The sequence below is a fragment of the Bubalus kerabau genome, chromosome 1 (assembly GCF_029407905.1).
Source record: "Bubalus kerabau isolate K-KA32 ecotype Philippines breed swamp buffalo chromosome 1, PCC_UOA_SB_1v2, whole genome shotgun sequence".
NCBI classification, from domain to species: Eukaryota; Metazoa; Chordata; class Mammalia; order Artiodactyla; family Bovidae; genus Bubalus; species Bubalus kerabau.
Window position 1 is genome coordinate 133,763,394 of NC_073624.1, and position 20,012 is coordinate 133,783,405.

General features: G+C 39.1%; 1 protein-coding gene and 1 long non-coding RNA gene across 2 annotated transcripts in view; one reads left to right on the forward strand and one right to left on the reverse strand.

Moving 5' to 3' along the window:
- RYR2 (ryanodine receptor 2) overlaps nucleotides 1-19,841 on the forward strand; it is a 764,447-nt gene extending 744,606 nt beyond the window's left edge. Inside the window, exons 103-107 of the mRNA XM_055589046.1 lie at nucleotides 2,138-2,294; nucleotides 4,015-4,079; nucleotides 6,070-6,170; nucleotides 7,120-7,171; nucleotides 17,812-19,841. Of these exons, the coding sequence (XP_055445021.1) occupies nucleotides 2,138-2,294; nucleotides 4,015-4,079; nucleotides 6,070-6,170; nucleotides 7,120-7,171; nucleotides 17,812-17,907 (471 nt within the window). The 3' untranslated portion in view covers nucleotides 17,908-19,841. The remainder of the gene's footprint in view (nucleotides 1-2,137; nucleotides 2,295-4,014; nucleotides 4,080-6,069; nucleotides 6,171-7,119; nucleotides 7,172-17,811) is intronic.
- The window catches only part of LOC129658092 (uncharacterized), an 83,108-nt gene that overhangs the window by 3,834 nt on the left and 59,262 nt on the right, over nucleotides 1-20,012 (reverse strand). The window lies entirely within an intron of this gene.

Genomic DNA, 20,012 nt, shown 5'->3' on the forward strand with positions numbered 1-20,012 from the left:
CAAAGGAGGTTAAAATTTGTCATGTAGATTTCAAAAATCATTGAAGAAGCTTCCTTCTTCTCTCTCTGGGTGATCCAGGTTTTCAGTTATCTATTCATTATATACAGGACCACTACCATCAAGAATGCAAATTGTGTGTGGTCTTCCATCAGTATAGACTTGAGTTCTGAGTTTGAGCAAGCTCCAGGAGTTGGTGAACAACAGGGAAGCCTGGTGTGCTGCAGTCCATGGGGTCGCAAAGAGTCGGACACAACTGAGCAACTGAACAACAACAGGAGAGCTCTTGACAGTTTAACCAAAATGAACAACTGAAAGGACACTCGGAATTTGGAAAACAATTTTTTTTGCAAGACTTTCCTTCACTGCACCAAAAACAGTTCTTTCTTTTTTATGCATGATTGACAATTATTCAGTGCAGTACATTTCTTTGAGGTACTTGATAGTTCCAAAACAACTTTAATCAACTTAGAAGAAATACATGTACATCTGAACACACAGCCAAGATGGTCTGGGCCTGTTTCTCACATCCAGGGCATATTCACTCACCCACACTGAGGAGCCTCTTGGAGCATCTCCCCAGAGGCTTTTTTAAAGTGTCTTCAAATCTTACTTCCAGAGACTAATTCAGTAGGTGATACTAGGAATTCGGAATGTTTAAACCTCTGGGAGATGTGGATGTGGAATTAAGTTTAGACACCACTGGTCTCATCAGGCTATCTGTATGAGCATTTTGGTGTTATCTTGTATTCTTTGCTTGAATTTGGTGCTCTGTAAAACTACTTGAGAATTTGAGGTGTATCTGAGCTGTTCTCCAGGAAACAACTGACTAGTCATAATTTTTCACTCTTCAGTCATCCTGAGTGAGTTTTCAGGGCCTATCATGCGCTGAACATTATTTAGGCACTGATGATAGAGGGCTCCCCAGGGTGCCAGTGATAAAGAATCTGCCTGCCAGAGCAAGAAATGCAAGAAACGTGGGTTTGATCCCTGGCTCAGGAAGATGCCCCGGAGAAGCAAATGGCAACCCACTCCAGTATTCTTTCCTGGGAAATCCCATGGACAGAGAAGCCTGGTAGGCTATAGTCCCCGGGGTCACAAAGAGTTGGACACGACTGAGCACTCATGCAAGATGCAAAGATGCAAGATGACAAAGAAGCAACCCAAGTAATTCTTCTTATAATGGGACTAATTATAATGAAATGAGATCATAAAACATCAAATGAAAAATAAGTTGGAGATACAAGTCTGGGATTCAGGAAAGAGACCTGAGGTGTAAACAGAAATATTTTATAATTACCACAGATGATGCTTAAGTATGAAACTAGAAAAGTTTCCTAAGGGAATGTCCTAAAAGAAAAAAAAAAAAAAGGAAGAAGAAGTCAGAGAACCCAATCCTGGGGATTAGTTTATGAAGAGATAGGGAGATGAGGAAGAAGTGCCCGATGGGGCTGAGAAGAAATGACCAGAAATAGAGGGGAGGGAAACCCCACAACCAAGAATTATCTGGTCTGAAATGTTAATAGTGATGAGGCTGAGAAACCCCGCCCCAAAGCATTTTGCTGCACCCTTTTTTCGGCAGCGACATTTGCAGCAGTACATATTGTTGGTTACTTTAAAATTTCAGCATGTTAATGATGAGATGCTGTTTCTTCCCTGCCTCTCTCATTTTTCTTTATTCTAGAAATTAAAAACCTTTTTGCATTATATTTCACATATGATAGATGAGGGGATGATAAGTCTGATTTTTTCCCTTGTTTTATTTCTAACATTCTACTCAGTTATACATTGGACTTTTACTTCCCCATTCCTTTGTGTGTTATGCTCAAAAAAAATTGAACACTGCAATTAAATATAGTTTTGTGCCCCCTAGTATGATCTTAATGCCAGATGCATTTCCTACAAAGTGTGTCAGCAGGTGCTAAGCAGAGTATGCAGTACAGAGTTTTCTCTAAAAGACAGCAAAGTCAAGTGTTTGCATCACAATTACAAATATTGAGACAAAAAGAGATGATGTAGAAGGCAAAGATTCTCATCATTTCCAGAGTGAAGGTTAGGAGCTAGAGAGAACCTTAGGTGTGTTGAGTATAAAAATGGGCAATGATCCTCCAGGCGGTGATGCCATTTCTTTCTTTTCCAGTGCTATATGTTCCACATGTATGTTGGAGTACGTGCTGGAGGGGGTATCGGTGATGAAATCGAAGATCCGGCTGGTGATGAATATGAGATATATCGAATCATCTTTGACATCACCTTCTTCTTTTTTGTAATTGTCATTCTCTTGGCCATAATACAAGGTAAGCTCACTGAATGTCAAGAAGATCTAGAATCTGACCTACTTATTGTTGAAGCTGACATTACAGATAGGGTAAGACTGTCAAGTGTTTCCTGCTGCTGCTGCTGCTGCTAAGTCGCTTCAGTTGTGTCGGACTCTGTGTGACCCCATAGACTGCAGCCCACCAGGCTCCCCCGTCCCTGGGATTCTCCAGGCAAGAACACTGGAGTGGGTTGCCGTTTCCTTCTTCAATGCACAAAAGTGAAAAGTGAAGTGAAGTCACTCAGTCGTGTCCGATCTTAGTGACCCCATGGACTGCAGCCTACCAGGCTCCTCCATCCATGGGATTCTCTAGGCAAGAGTACTGGAGTGGGGTGCCATTGCCTTCTCCTCAAGTGTTTCCTAGAAAAGCCAAATAGAACTTTTCCTTTCAGTGTTTCTTCATTGGAAATCTGTAGAGGGAAAAACAAATGGTAGTGGACCTTGGTCTGGGGGTTGGGGAAGAGATGAATACAGGTTTCTTTGAACTCCTTTCAAATAACATAATGGAAAGAGCACTTTCCTGGGTCTGATTTCCAGCCCTGCCACTGACATCCTTTACAACTAATGGTGGGCGAGCCATTGAACATCTTTGGGTCTATCACATGGAAATTATATAAAGCTCTAAGCCATGGATTATAGAAAATATTTCTCTAAAAATGATGTCTGTTCCATGTGCCCCATGAGCAGAGTATTGTTCTTCATCTTTGAAGAAACTGAGCCATAATAAGTCAAGTAACTCAACTGAAGTGCTCAGCTGCAAAGTGTCGGGGCTGGAATCCAAACCCACAGGGCTGGAAACCAACCCCTCACATGCCACCACAGCACCATGTTGACCCCCTTGTTTTTTCTTTCACCCCAATGTAACTTGGACTGGGTGGTTTTTCTCCCCTCCTTTTATTCCAAGGTAACTTTTTTTCCCCCTTAGAAAAATCATTCATGTTGTCTTTTTCTGCTTATGTATTTCCTACCTTGAATTAAATGTCTATAAATGACACATTATCCTCTAAATTCCACAGGCAAATATGGTACCTTTTTTTTCAGTAAAGCACAGGAACATATTTAAAGGATTTATGATCTTCCCCTTTATGTCTTTCTTTCCTTTATGTCCTTCTTGAGTGCAACAATAATGTGTTTTATAAGAATGCAAAGTCTTAAAACACTTGGAAGATAGTGTACAGTCAGGCAAGTCACAGGAGAAAAGGGGACAGAGCAGAAGGAAGCCATTAGTTGGCTGATTGCCACAGTTAATAACGTTACAGGGAGATTATTGATAAGGAATTTGTGGGGAAAAAAAAGATTTGGGGCAAATTCCTCACAATGAATTAAACATGTTTGACTTGCAAATTAGCACTTGAAAACTCATTGGTGGGATTTTCTATACTTTATGACCATAAATCTCAATTGCTCTTTCTTCGCATGAACATACCATTTATTGATGCCAAGGTAACCAAAGGTTTCCCTGCTCTGTTGCTTCATATTTAAACCCCTTTTTGGATAGTGTGTGGCCTGGTAACTGCATGTATTTCTGCCCCACACCCCAAGAAGATAATGCTACTGCCTTCATAGGAGTATCCAGTGTGTAGATTTCCCAGAGTAGCTGTACATGGTCCTGTCCCTTAGGAGGATTAGCCAAGGGGCTGTGAATTTCATTATCATTTTCTGGCTGCTAAAGATTAAATCCTGTCTTTATTTAACACTAGGTTTAATCATCGATGCTTTTGGGGAACTAAGAGACCAACAGGAACAGGTCAAAGAAGACATGGAGGTAAGTCTGTTTCTCACTCTACGTTTTTGTTGTGGACACTCTCTGTCTTCACTGCCTTTATCAAAGAATTATGGCAGTGGGAGGAAGGGGGAAGAACATGAACAATGTGTAACTTCATTGGCCTGTTTTTGGTTCAGGCAATATGTGTAGTTGAGCAAGGTGGTGGGCTCCAGGTACATACAGACAGTAATATGGCAGCATCCACCCCTCCAGGAGTGGGAAGACCATCCGTTCTAAATGATGGATTCACAGACAGATTAGTTAGCAGGCAATCACAGAGCAGTGTGATGAGCATTTACAGGAGGAAACCCTGAGTACTGGGGTCCTTGAGGCTTGTGTCTCATTTCATCTTGGATAATCAGGGAAGTTCTTAAAAGAAGAGATGCACAAACTGAGGCCTGACGATTGCAGAGATGTGGATGTAAGAGAGAGCGAGCGAGCACAGGATAGTTTAGGGAACCTTCTCACCCCTACTATGTGCCCCACTATGCCCATTGGATTCTGTGAGATGTCACTGCCTGAGGTTCTATATACCAAGACACTTATTTTCAGGAATTTGATATGCAGATTTTTCCCTTGGAAGCATAATTGGTGTAGGATGAAGTATTACATTCTAATAATGGGACTAGCAAGGAAGGCCAACTGATTAAGAGCCTAAAAACGCATTTGAGAAATTTACAGTATAACTTACAAGCTAGGAAACAAGAAAAGGGTTTTAAGCAGGGCAGTGACGTGATCAGATTTACAATAAAAAAAAAATCAATTAAAAAGGGAATGAAGGCATGACCAGGAACAGGGAAGCAGCTGTCAGCGTTTTCTAGGTAGGAGATGATGAGGCTCTTGCTAAAGAAGTGCCACTGAGGAGGCGGGAACCAGATGGACTCAAGGAGCACTTTGGAGCTGGCATGAAAAGAACTTGGTGATTGGCCATATGCAGAGGATGAAGTTTGGAGCAAGCAGAAATGATACTGAGGTTCCGACATGAGCCTCTAGAAAGAAGCATGGTGGCTCAGTTAAACACAGAGTGACCAAGGGAGGTAACAGAGGAAGGGCAGGTTCCTGGGGAAAGCTGTTAAGTGTGAACCTATTTATATAAGAGACACTGAATGGTGTCCAAGACTGGACCTCTGAATGGAGCCTTTCTGTTGTCAGCAGTTGTTGATCAGTAAGACAAAGAGAATTATAAAATATCTTAATAATCTTGATTCTGGGCTCTAGCATCTAGGGCATCATAAATATGCCTCTAGTGGTACAAAATAGCTTCTAATTTGCAGGGATGATGAGCATCTGGAGCTGCATGAGGACAATAGTTATTGAATTCATTTGAGTTGATACATAGGCAGTGCTAATGGTAAAATGGAAAGCCGGCTTCTCCCTGGGTTTTGGGCCTGCAGATGGCAGACCTAGCAAGTGAAGAGAGAGAGGGATGGATGGGAGGAAGCAGGGAGAGAAGGCATCCTATTTCTAGAGTAGATTGTCATCCCAATACATGGCCACTGGTTGTGTACCTGGCACATGGTGGACCCTCTCTGACTTGTTGATTCGATACCTCATAGTTTGGTATTTGGTTTGGTGTCCCCCGCCCACCCAGCTTGGTCATCAGACATGGCTAGGATAGGTACCAATTTTGTGGTTTCAACTGAGGACACATTTAGTCATGCCTAGCTACAGCCAGCGTCATAAACAAGAGTGATCACCAAGCCTGGGTGTTCTCACTCAGGCTGGAGAAAAAAAGAAGACATTGCTTTTCAGCTATCATCACCCTGTACTCTTTCTGCCTCTGTTGCTTCTTGCTGCTGGTTCCTATGTCACTGAAACTCCACAATAAGACATAGTTGTGGCAGCGGTTAAACTGGTATTCAAGTACTTGGTGCAGCCTTCTGGGATGATCTTCTATGTAGACTGAGTAAATCAAGTCATTGCCCCCAAGTGGTGAGTTAGGTTTTCCTTTCTCAACTCTGACCTTTGAATATTTGCCTTTGCCTTCTAGACCAAGTGCTTCATCTGTGGGATAGGCAATGATTACTTTGACACCGTGCCACATGGCTTTGAAACCCACACTTTACAGGAACACAACTTGGCCAATTATCTGTGAGTATGCCTGACTCACTCCCCTGCCCCTCCCAGGCATCCCTCAACTCAGCAAGCTGGAGAAACTGGAGAGAGAACCCCTCTCCTTACCACCGGCCTCAGACTTCGTATAAGCTTCCCGGAGCGAAACAGCCACAGCTAGTGGTTCTTTTTCCTCAAGAGTAGGTTAACTTAGGAAATGAAGTTGCAATGCTCCGTGTGAATGATACCTTCTAAAACATGAAATGAAAAGGTGGAAAGGATGCGCAGAATGTGTACCAGGCCTCTCAGAAAGCTTTGTCTGTGTTTCTTATTTCGAACAGGAATGTTCCATCTGCTCCTTAGAGATATGTGAATCTTCATTTTTCTGTATTTTCTGAGAAAATACAGAGCGCTTTAGGCACTATTGGAAAACCCAGATAAAAGTTACATTTTTTTAATACATAGAAATTTAGCTATTACTCAAGACTAGCCAGAAACTATACTTTGGTACAATATTAATTCTTAATCTGTTTCTAACCTGATTTTAATATCTAAAAGAAGAGATACAGAATAGCATTGAAGTGGACTCTGGGATTCAAAAGTATGCAACATTAGACAAGTTATTTAACCTTTTTAATCCTTGATTTTCCAAATGAGGATCACAGTTCCTGCCTCATAAGTGAGTAAATAGGATATAGTTGCAGGCAGGGTCTGGCACTAAACCTGGCATAAAGCAGCTCCCAAGAAGTATAACTTGACCAGTGCATACATTTTAGCTCTTTTGAAAAAATATTTTAAAAGAAGATAAGCTTTTGGTCCCCATGGCATTTCTTGTTTCTTTTCTTTTTTTTTTTTTTTTTTTTTTGCCCTGCATGTTTGACACATTTCTATGTTCTGCCATAAAGAGTTAGCCCATAGCAAGATCAGAGGTATCTGTTTATGCTATTTCCATACAATCCGTTTCTGATTACTCTCTCTGTATCTGTAGGTTTTTTCTGATGTATCTCATAAACAAAGATGAAACAGAGCACACAGGACAGGTACGTAAACACTGAGCTACATCATCTGAAAACATTGATAAAAAAAATCTCTGCTTGCTGGAATAAGCGTGTACATTAAACATTAATATCAGAATTACTCTCAGATATTGGTCATGGTATCTTAGAATAAAAATTCCTTTTGTTCTGGATGAGTATACAAAGATTGCCATAGTAGAAAAAAGTAAAATTAGAATTGAACATTTATTAGCTGAAAATGCCGAGCTTGGGTTTTGATAATTATAATGTACTTGATTGCTTAATAAGATAGCAGATTACTTCAAGTGAACTTCATCCAACAGTATTACTGTCATTTGAAGATAATTGCATATCCTGGGACAAGATGGCAGAGAAGAAGGACCCTGAGCTCACATCCTCTCAGGAGCACACCAAAATCACAACTAACTGCCAAACAACCACTGATGAAAATGCCTGAACCTACCAAAAAAGATATTCTGTGTCCAAAGACAAAGAAGAAACCACAGTGAGATGGTATAAAGGGGGCACTAGCAGTGTAATTAAATACCATAACCCCTAGGTGGGCAACCCACATGTGAACTGGAGAACAATGATATCACAGAAGTTCTCCCACAGGAGTGAGACTTCGGAGCTGATGTCAGGTTTCCTAGCCTGAGGGTCTGGCATCAGAAAGAAGAGCCCCCAGAGCACTTGACTTTGAAGGCCAGCAGGGATTGAGTGCAGGAGATCCAAAGAACTGGAAAAAACAGATACCATTGCTGGTGGGTGCACACAAGGTCTCATGTGCATCAGACCCAAGGCAAAAGCAATGACTTCATAGGAGCCGGGGCCAGACCTGCATGCTAGTTTTGGAGGGTCTCCTCAGGAGGCAGGAAAATATTAAAAGCAACAAGGGGAAACCAACAAATTACATAAGAGGGGTTCTATATAATAGCACTAACAGCTGATTCTCAGCAGAAACTCTTCAGGCCAGAAGGGAGTGGTGTGATATATTGAAAGTGATGATAAAGTAAAACCCTACAATCAAGAATACTCTACACAGAAAGGTTCTCATTCAGATTTGATGGAGAGAAACCAAAGCTTTACAGACAAGCAAAAACTAAAAGAATTCAGCACCACCAAACCAGCTTTATAATAGATGCTAAAAGAACTTCTCTAGGTGGAAAAGAAAAGGCCAAAACTAGAAACAAGAAAATTACAAAATGGGAAAGCTCACAAATAAGGCAAACATATAATAAAGGTAGGAAATACTTCTCACACATATATGACATATAAGTCAGTAATTGTGGGAGGAGGAGAGTACAAATGCAGGATATTTGAAATTAAGAGATCAGCAATTTAATCAAGTATACACACAGACTGCTATATCAAAATCCCATGCCAACTACAAATCAGAAATCTATAATTGATACACACACACAGAAAATGGAATCCAAACACAACACTAAAGATGATCATCAAATCAAAGAGAACAAAAGAGGAAAGGAAGAAAATAAACTCAAAACAATTAACAAATTAATAAAAATAAACACAAAACAATTAACAAAATGGTAATAAGAATGCCATATCAATGGAGCTTCCCAGGTGGTACTAGTGGTAAAGAACCTGTCTGCCAATGCAGGAGACATAAGAGACTCGGGTTCAATCCCTGGGATGGGAAGATCCCTTAGAGAAGGTAATGGCAACCCACTCTAGTATTCTTGCCTGGAGGATCCCACAGAGGAGCCTGGCAGGCTACAATCCATAGGGTTGCAAAGAGTCTGACATGACTATAAATGGGTTAAATGCTCCAACCAAGACAGACTAGCTGAATGGATACAAAAACAAGATGCCTATATAGGTTGTCTACAAGAGACCCACTTGAGAAATTGGGACACATATAGACTGAATATGAGGGGATGGAAAATTCCATGCAAATGCAAACCAAAAGAAAGCTGGAGTAGCAATACTTACATCAGACAAAATAGACTTTAAAATAGAGACTGTTACAAGAGACAAAGAATGACACTACCTATGATCAAGGGAACAATCGAGAAGATATAACAATTATAAATATCTATGCACCCAACATGGGAACACCTCAGTATAGAAGGTAAATGTTAACATACATAAAAGGAGAAAATGGCAGTAACACAATAATTGTAATATCCCACTTACATCAATTGACAGCTCATCCAGACAAAAAATCAATAAGGAAACATAGGCCTTATATGACATGTTAGACCAGATGTAGTTCATTGATACTTATGAGTATTTCATCCAAAAGCAGCAGAAAACACATTCTTTTTATGTGCACATGGAATATTCTCCAGGATAGATCACGTTCTGTGCCACAAAGAAAGCCTTGGTAAATTTAAGAAAATTGAAATCATATCAAGCATCTTTTCTGACAACAAGGTTATGAGATAAAAATAAATTATATGAATATAACTGTAAAAGACAAAAACACATGAAAACTAAACAATACCGTACTAAACAACCAATGGATCAAAGAAGAAATAAAAACATACTAGAGACAAATGAAAACAAGACAATCCAAAACCTAGGGGATGGAGCAGAAACAATTCTAAGAGGGAGGTTTATAGCAATAAAATCTTACCTCAGGAAACAAAAATCTGAAATAAGAACCTAGCATTACACCTAAAGCAACCCAAGGAAGAACGGACAAACAATAAGTTAGAGGAAGGAAAGAAATCATAATGCCCAGAGCAGAATTTAATGAAAAAGCAATGATGAAAACAATAGCAAAAATCAATGAAACTAAAAGCTGCTTGTTTGAGAAAATAAACAAAACTGATGAACCTTTAGGGAGATTCATCAAGAAAAAAAGGGAGAGAACTCAAATCAGTAAAATTAGAAATGAAAAAAGGAGAACTTATAACTGACACCATAGAAACACAAAGGATCACAAGAGACTACTACAAGCAACTTTACACCAATAAAATGGACAAGTTAGAAGAAATGGACAAATTCTTAGGAAAGTACAACCTTCCAAGCTTGGACTAGGAAGACATAGAAAATATGAACAGATAAATCACAAGTACTGAAATTAAAACTGTGATTCAAAAACTTCTAATAAACAAAAGTCCAAGACAAGATGGCTTCACAGGCAAATTCTGTCTAACATTTACAGAAGAGTTAACACCTATTCTTCTCAAACTATTAAAAAAAAAAAAAAAAAAAAACTACATAGGAAGGAACAGTCCCAAGCGCCTTCTATAAGGACACAATCACCCTGATACCAAAACCATTCAAAGATAGAACAAAAAAGGAAATTACAGGCCAGTATCACTGATAACATAGATGCAAAAATTCTCAGCAAAACACTAGCAAACTGAATCCAACAATACATTAAAAGGATCATACACCATGATCAAAAGGGATTTATCCCAGTGATGCCAGAGGGTTTTCAGTATCCACAAAGAAGTCCGTGTGATACACTACATTAACAGATTTAAGAACAGAAACCATGTAATCATCTCAATAGATGTAGAAAAAACTTTTGACAAAATTCAACATTTATGATAAAAAAAAAACAACTCCCCAGAAAGTGGGCATAGGGGAAATGTACCTCAACATAATAAAGGCCATATACAACAAACACAGAAAACATCATTCTCCATGGTGAAAAACTAAGTATTTCCTCTAACATCATGAAGAAGATAAGGATGTCCACCCTCTCCACTTTTATTCAACATAGATTTGGAAGTCCTAGCCATGGCAATCCAGAGAAGGCGATGGCACCCCACTCCAGTACTCTTGCCTGGAAAATCCCATGAACAGAGGAGCCTGGTAGGCTACAGTCCATGGGGTCGCAAAGAGTCAGAGGGGTTCGCAAAGAGTCGGACACGACTGAGCAACTTCACTTTCACTTTTCACTTTCATGCATTGGAGAAGGAAATGGCAACCCACTCCAGTGTTCTTGCCTGGAGAATCCCAGGGACAGGGGAGCCTGGTGGGCTGCCGTCTTGGGTCACACAGAGTCGGACATGACTGAAGCGACTTAGCAGCAGCAGCAGCCATGGCAATCAGTGAAGAAAAAAAAAAATAATATGAATCCAAATTGGAAAAGACATAAAAGTGTTACTGTTTGCAGATGACATGATACTATGCATAGAAAATTCCAAAGTTGCTACCAGAAAACTACTAGAGCTCATCAATGAATTTGGTAAACTTGCAGGATACAAAATTAGTGCACAGAAATCTATTGCAGTCTTATACACTAACAAAGAAAGGTAAGAAATAGAAATTAAGGAAACAATCACATTTACCGTTGCATCAAAAAGAATAAAATACCTAGGAATAAACCTACTTAAGAAGGTAAAAGAGCTGCATGCAGAAAACTATAAGATATTGATAAAAGACATTAAAGATGACTCAGAGATATACCTTTTTCTTGGATTGGAAGACGCAATATTGTGCAATTGACTGTACTACCCAGAGCAATCTTCAGATTCAGTGCAATCGCTATCTAATTACCAATAGCATTTTTCACAGAACTAGAAAAAAAAAATGTTACAATTTGTATGGAAACACAAAAGACCCCAAATAGCCAAAGCAATCTTGAAAAAGAAAAATGGAACTGGAAGAATCAGGCTCCCTGACTTCAGATTGTACTACAAAGCTACAATCAACATTGTGCTGCAGGTACAGAGGGCTTCCCTGGTGGCTCAGTGGTAAAGAATCTGCTTGCAATACACAAGACATGGGTTCAGTCCCTGGGTCAGGAAGATCCCCTGGAGAAGGAAATGGCAACTCACTCCAGGATTCTTACCTGGGAAATTTCATGGACAGGGGAGCCTGGCAGGCATTCATGGGGTAGCAAAAGAGTCAGATGCTACTGAGCACACAGAGCATATGTAAAACTGACTCACTTTGCTGTACAGCAGAACCTAACACAATACTGTAAATCAGCTATAATAAAGAATATAAGACCAGAAACTGTAAAACTCTTAGAGGAAAACATAAACAGAACACTCTTTGACATTACTTGCAGCAGATCCTTTCTGATCCACCTCCTAGAGTAATGAAAATAAAAACAAAAATAAACAAATGAGACCTAATTAAACACAAAACCTTTTGCACAGCAAAGGAAACTATAAACAAGATGGAAAGATAACTCTCAGAATGGGAGAAAACATTTGAAAGCAAAGCAACTGACAAAGGATTAATCTCTAAAATATACAAGCAGCTCATGCAGCTCAATATATTTTTTTAAAAAACACCCAATCAAAAAATTGACATAAGACCTAAAAAGACATTTCTCAAAGACATACAGATGGCCAACAAATACAAGAAAGGATGCTGAACATCACTAATTGTTAGAGAAATGCAAATCAAAACTACAATGAGGCATAACCTCACACCAATCAGAATGGGCATCATCAAAAAATCTATAAACAATAAATGCTGGAGAGGGTGTGGAAAAAAGAGAACCCTCTTGCACTGTTGGTGGGAATATAAATTGATACAGCCACTATGGAGAACAGTATGGAGGTTCCTTAAAAACTAAAAGTAGAACCGCCATGTGAGCCAGTAATCTCATTACTGGGCATATACCCAGAGAAAGCCATAAATTCGAAAAGATACATGTCTCCAAATGTTCACTGCAGCACTATTTATAATAGACAGGACACTAAATGTCCATCAGCAGAGGAATGGATAAAGAAGATGTGGTGTATATATACAATGGAATATTACTCAGCCATAGAAAGGAATGAAACTGGGTCATTTGTAGAGATACGGATGGACCTAGAGACTGTCATGCAGAGTAAGGTAAGTCAGAAAGAGAAGAACAAATACTGTATATTAATGCATATATACGGAATCTGAAAAAAAAATGGTATCAATGATCTTATTTACAAAGCAGAAATAGAGACACAGTTACAGAGAATAAATGTATGGATACCAAAGGTGAAAGGGGGAGTAGGATGAATTGGGAGCTTGGGATTGACATATATACTCCACTGATACTATGTATACAATTAGTTAAATTAGTTATATCTAATGAGACCCTAGTGTTTAGCAGAGGGAACTCCACTCAGTGCTCTGTGGCAAATTAAATGGGAGGGAAATCCAAAAAAGAGCTATATATAGCTGATTCACTTTGCTATACAGTAGAAACTAACACAAACATTGTAAAGCAGCTATATTCCAATTAAAAAGCAAAACACCATGCACCTATGCTCACCTAATCTATGACAAAGGAGGCAAAAATATACAGTGGAGATAAGACAGTCTCTTCAATAAGTGGTGCTGGGAAAACTGAACAGCAGCATGCAAAAGAATGAAGTTAAAACATTCTCTAACATCACATATAAAAATAAACTCAGAGTGGGTTAAAAATCTACATGTAAAGCCAAATACTGTAAAACCCTTAGAGGGAAACACAACAATAACACTTACTGACAAAAATCAACAGAAAGTATTTTTTGGTCCTCCTCCTAGAGTAACAAAAATAAACAGGACCTAATTAATCTTAAAAGCTTTTGCACAGCAAAGGAAACCATAATAAAAATGAAAAGGTAACCCACAGAATGGGAAAAACTATTTGCAAGTGAAGCACTGACAAGGGAGTAATCTCCTAAATACACAAACAGCTCATGCTGCTGCTGCTGCTGCTGCTAAGTCGCTTCAGTCGTGTCTGACTCTGTGCGACCCCAGAGACGGCAGCCCACCAGGCTCCCCTGTCCCTGGGATTCAGCTCATGAAGTTCAATGTAAAGGAAAAAAAAGCCTAATCAAAAAATGGGTGGCAGATCTAAACAGACATTTCTCCAAAGAAAACATATAAGATGCCCACGAGGTTCTTGAAAACATGATCAACATCACTAATTAATAGAGAAATGCAAATCAAAACTACAACAAGGTATTACCTCACACCATTCGGAACAGCCATCAAAAAATCTTCAAATAACACATGTGGGAGAGGGTGTTCAGAAATAGAACCCTCCTACACTGATGGGAATGTAGATTAGTATAGCCATTGTACAGAACACCATGGATGTTTCTTTAAAAAACTAAAAATACATCTACCGTATGATCCAGCAATCCATTGCCTGGGCATATATGCAGAGAAAACATAACTCGAAAACATTCATGTACCCCAGTGTTCATGGCAGTACTGTCTCAATCATCAGGACATGGAAGCAGCCTAAATGTCCATCTACAGAGGAATGGATAAAGGAGATGTGGTACATACATACAATGGAATATTACTCAGCCATTTAAAAAAAAATAATGAAATAATGATATTCGTAGCAACATGGATGGACCTTAAGATTGTCATACTGAGTGAAGTATGCCAGACAGAGAAAGACAAATATATGATATCACTTATATATGAAACCTAAAGAATGGTACAAATGAAAGTATTTACAAAATAGAAATACCGTCACAAATGTAGAGAACAATCTCCCTACCAAGTAGGGAGAAGGGGGGTGGGATAAATTGTGAGACTGGGATTGGGATTGAGATATATATATATATATATATATATATATATACACACACACATATATACATACATACATTACTATAAATAAAATAATCAACAAATACTGTATAGCACAGGGAAGTCTACCTGAAACTCTCTAATATATATGGGAAAAGAATCTAAAAAGAATGAATATATGTATATGTAAAATGAGAGCATCCCCAGTGGCTCAGTGGTAAAGAATCTGACTGCCAATGCAGGAGATGTAAGAGATGCAGCTTCGATCCTGGATTGGGAAGATCCCCTAGAGGAGGAAATGGCAACCCACTCCAGTATTCTTGCTGGGATAATCCCATGGACAGAGGAGCCTGGCAGGCGTTCCCGGGGTAGCAAAAGAGTCAGATGCTACTGAGCACACAGAGCATATGTAAAACTGACTCACTTTGCTGTACAGTAGAACCTAACACAATATTGCAAATCAGCTATAATAAAGAAAAAGAAAAATTTCATAAAGACACAAAATAAAAGGAAACAACTCCATTTACCATTCCATCAAAAAGAATAAAAGTAGCTAGGAATAAACCTACCTAAGGAGGCAAAGACCTTTATTCTAAAAACTATGAGATGCTGATGAAAGAAAGATGACACAAACAGATGGAAAGATGTATCATGTTCTTGGATTGAAAGAATCAGTATTGTCAAAATGACTACGCCACCCAAGGCAATCTACAGATTCAACGTAATCCCTCTGAAATTATCAGTGGCATTTTTCAAAGAACTAGAACAATAAAATGTTTAATTTGTGTGAAAACACAAAAGACCCTGCATAGTCAAAGCAATCTGGAGACAAAAAGATGGAATTCAAGGAACCAGACTCCCTGACTTCAGATTATACTGCAAGGCTACAATAAAACAGTGCTACTGGTACGAGAACAGAAATACAGACCAATGGAACAAGACAGAAAACGCAGAGATAGACCCACATCAGAGCAGATCAGCTCAGTCGCTCGGTCGTGTCCGACTCTTTGCGACCCCATGAATCGCAGCGCGCCAGGCCTCCCTGTCCATCACCAACTCCCGGAGTTCATGTCCATCGAGTCAGTGATGCCATGCAGCCATCTCATCCTCTGTCGTCCCCTTCTCCTCTTGCCCCCAATCCCTCCCAGCATCAGAGTCTTTTCCAATGAGTCCACATACCTATGGTCAATTAATCTACAGAAAGGCACTATACATAATGGAGAAAGACATTCTCTTCAATAAGTGGTGCTGGGAAAACTGGAGAGCTCCATGTCAAAGAATGAAATTAGAACATTAACACTACATACAAAAATAAACCTAAAATGGATTCAAGACCTAAATGTAAGACCTGACATTGTAAATCTCTAGGGGAGGAAATGGGCTGAACACTCTTTGATATAAATTGCAGCAATGTCTTTTTGGATCAGCTTCCTAGTGTAATGGAAGTAAAAACAAAAATAAATAAGTTGAACTTAATTAAATTTTTGGACAGCAGAGGATCCATAAACAAAATGAATAAACGATCTGTAGACTGGGAGAAAATATTTGCAAATGATGCAACCAGCAAGGGATTAATTTCCAAAAAACACAAACAGCTCATATACCTCAATATTATAAAAACAAACAACCCAATCAAAGAAGGGGCAGAAGACCCAAATAGACATTTCTCCAGAGAGGACATACAGATAGCCAAAAAGCACATGAAAAATGCCCAACATTGCTAAGTATTAGAGAAATGCAAATCAATGATACCTCATTGGAGGTATCCCCTCATACTGGTGAGAATGACTATCATCAGAAAGTCTACAAATAATAAATGCTAGGAGGGCATGGAGACAAAGAGACCCTCCTTCTCTGTTGTTGGGATTGTAAATGGGTCCAGCCATGATGGAGAACAGTATGGGGGTTTCTTAAAATACTAAAACTAGAGCTACTCTGTGATCCAGCAGTTCTACTCCTGGGCATTATCTGGAGAGAACCATTCATTTGAAAAAATACATGCACCCCAGTGTTCATTACAGCACTATTTACAATAGCCAAAAATGAAAACAACCTTTGTATGTATATCACACACATACAAACACAATGGAATATTACTCAGTCATAAACAGTGAAATAATGCCATCTGCAGCAACATGGATGGACCTAGAGATTATCATACTAAGTGAAGTCAGAAGGAGAAGAACAAATATCATATGATATCTCTTAAATGTGGAATCTATAAAAATGATATAAATTTATATATAAAACAGAAATTGATCCACATACATAGAAAACATATCTATAGTTACCAAAGGGGAGAGAGGTGAAGGATAAATTAGGAGTTTGGGATTAACATATACACACTGCTGCTGCTGCTGCTAAGTCGCTTCAGTCGTGTCCGACTCTGTGTGACCCCATACACGGAAGCCCACCAGGCTCCCCCGCCCCTGGGATTCTCCAGGCAAGAACACTGGAGTGGGTTGCCATTTCCTTCTCCAATTCATGAAAGTGAAAAGTGAAGTCGTTCAATCGTGTCTGACTCTTAGCAACCCCATGGACTACAGCCTACCAGGCTCCTCCATCCATGGGATTTTCCAGGCAAGAGTAAACATATACACACTACCATATGTAAAACAATCAAAAAGGACCTACTGTGCAGCACAGGGAACTATACTCAATATTTTCTAATAACCTATAAGGGAAATGAATCTGGAAACAATACACAGACATATATACGCACACACATATATATGTGTGTGTGTAACTGAGTCACTTTGCTATTCACCTGAAACTGTCTCAACACTGTAAATCAACTATATTTCAAGTAAAAAAAAATAATAAAAAGAAATAATTGCATATGACATGTTTAAGGTTCTGATCAAGCTATTTGAAATTCTCCTCTTCAAATATTCACCTCCTGTTGTTAATAGTTTGAATGGTGAAATTAATAATACTAATTTTAAGGAATTCTCAAAATCGTATGTCACAAATAGTTTTTTATCATTATTATGGTCAGGATGAAGATCCATTATTAGTAGAAACAACCTGGAGTATTTAGGCGTCATCTAAATGAATCTGAGACTCTAGTTAATATAACTATATGTAATACACCATGATATTTTGTGATATATATAATAACAAATTTGAGTTTCTTTCTATCTTGTATTTTGTGGTAACACACAGATCCTAAGGAAAGACATGTTGTTAACACATTGCCTTTACTTTTACAGGAATCTTATGTTTGGAAGATGTATCAAGAAAGGTGCTGGGAATTTTTCCCAGCCGGAGACTGTTTCCGGAAACAGTATGAAGACCAGCTAAATTAATCTCAGTCCCAGATCACCTCCAAAAACCAAAACACACACACACATGCACACACACACACACTCTCTCTTTGTCTCTGTCCTTCTGTTTCTAGACTATCTCTCTCTGTTCTCTTGGAAACATCTTGCTGATGTTGTGAACTGCCAGAGTTGGGAGCTGTGTTTCTGAAGACCTGACTCTGCTTTTCCCCCCACCTAGGGTATTTTCTTGAAGAATAATCTAAATTCATACACAGAAAAAATAGGAATTTTGAAAAGTAAGACATTCTGGAGATTCTCAATCATTATTATACAGACAGATTTCCTTCTGAGACTCCTGGAAATCTGCTTGCACTCTGGACATTCACAGGGAAGCGTGGCAGCCACACTCATTCAGCCTCTTTATTTCACCATCCGGAAAGGAACTCTCTAATGGTCACAGAGCACTGTAGCACTTACCAGATTGCTGTGGACACCAGTTACGAAGGGAAATAGTGCCTTACTATATGTGGGTTGAGCTATGCAGAAGATATGTGCATGAAAAAAAAATTCTTTATTTTCTTTATGTCGACTTTTTTTCTTAGTTAGATTGACTTTTGTGAGGTTTTTTTTTTTTTTTTCTTTCATGCTTTTCTTCGGTGGGGGAGGGTAAGAAAAGCAGTTTGCGTGCACCTTTTGAAAAAGACGGGTGGCCTGTCTCAGGACGAGAGGAGGTTCTTCTCATTCATCCAAATTCCCACTTCCCCTCCCCCTGTGCTCCTGCTCTTATTTTGGTAATGCTCTGATGCAATATTGCAACTTTATGAAATCTTTGTATGAAAACAAAAAGACTGCAAAAAATACACTTTCAAAAGAAATAATTTATTGCATGTTTATTATGCAAGTTTAAACAAACCAAGAAAACTTTCAGAAGCAAATTGATCCACGTGAGAGAATTTTCATGATAATTATATTCATAGTAATCAAGTGTTGTGGGCTTAATTGTGTATTTGGAGCCAGTGTCATCCACATATGATACATCATGAACTTGACAGCAGTTTTGGGTTTTTCTCTTTCTTTTCAGCCACCTGTGATCAGTTGTGGATTAAGGACTTCTTTTCAGGCCATTTTTTTAATATCAAAGCTGAAGCAATATCCATTCAGGGATTTCACCAGTTGCATCAAAAACCATGGATGATAATATCAATCACTCCATTTTGAGTCCTTTTAAATGTGATGTGAATCTTTACAAATAAAAAGATTCAGAATGGAAGCAAGGTCATTTTGCAAATATTGGCGCTCTTTTATTACAAGTCTGCTTGTTAATTTTAGAATTGTAAAACTGCTCTGATTAAACTATTTAACTAACTTTCTCACCTTCTTCTTTTTCCATTTCACTTATAACCTGGGATTCATCCTAAAAGCCTTGAACTTTCAGTTGAGTGTGCCTAGGGCAATCTAAACACTGCCTTAAAGCCTGTCATACTTCCCTGTAACTAAGCAGGTTTTCATCACATACGATTATGGAACCTCAGAGCTGTCTAGCATTTTGAATCACCTAGCCCCATCCCCATCATTTCTTTATTTTGGGGTCATCCAGATTTCTTAGAAACCACCAATGACAGAAAAATCAGTTCAGTTCAGTTGCTCAGTCGTGTTCAATTCTTTGCAACCCCATGAACCGCAGCACACCAGGTCTCCCTGTCCATCACCAACACCTGGAGTCTACCCAAACCCATGTCCATTGAGTCAGTGATGCCATCCAACCATCTTATCCTCTGTCGTCCCCTTCTCCTCTGGCCCTCAATCTTTCCCAGCATCAGGGTCTTTTCCAATGAGTCAACTCTTCACATCAGGTGGCCAAAGTACTGGAGTTTCAGCTTCAACATCAGTCCTTCCAATGAACACCCAGGACTGATCTCCTTTAGGATGGACTGGTTGGATCTCCTTGCAGGTCAAGGGACTCTGAAGAGTCTTCTCCAACACCACAGTTCAAAAGCATCAATTCTTCGGTGCTCAGCTTTCTTCACAGTCCAACTCTCACATCCATACATGACCACAGGAAAAACCATAGCCTTGACCTGACAGACCTTTGTTGGCAAAGTAATGTCTCTGCTTTTCAATATGCTGTCTAGGTTGGTCATAACTCT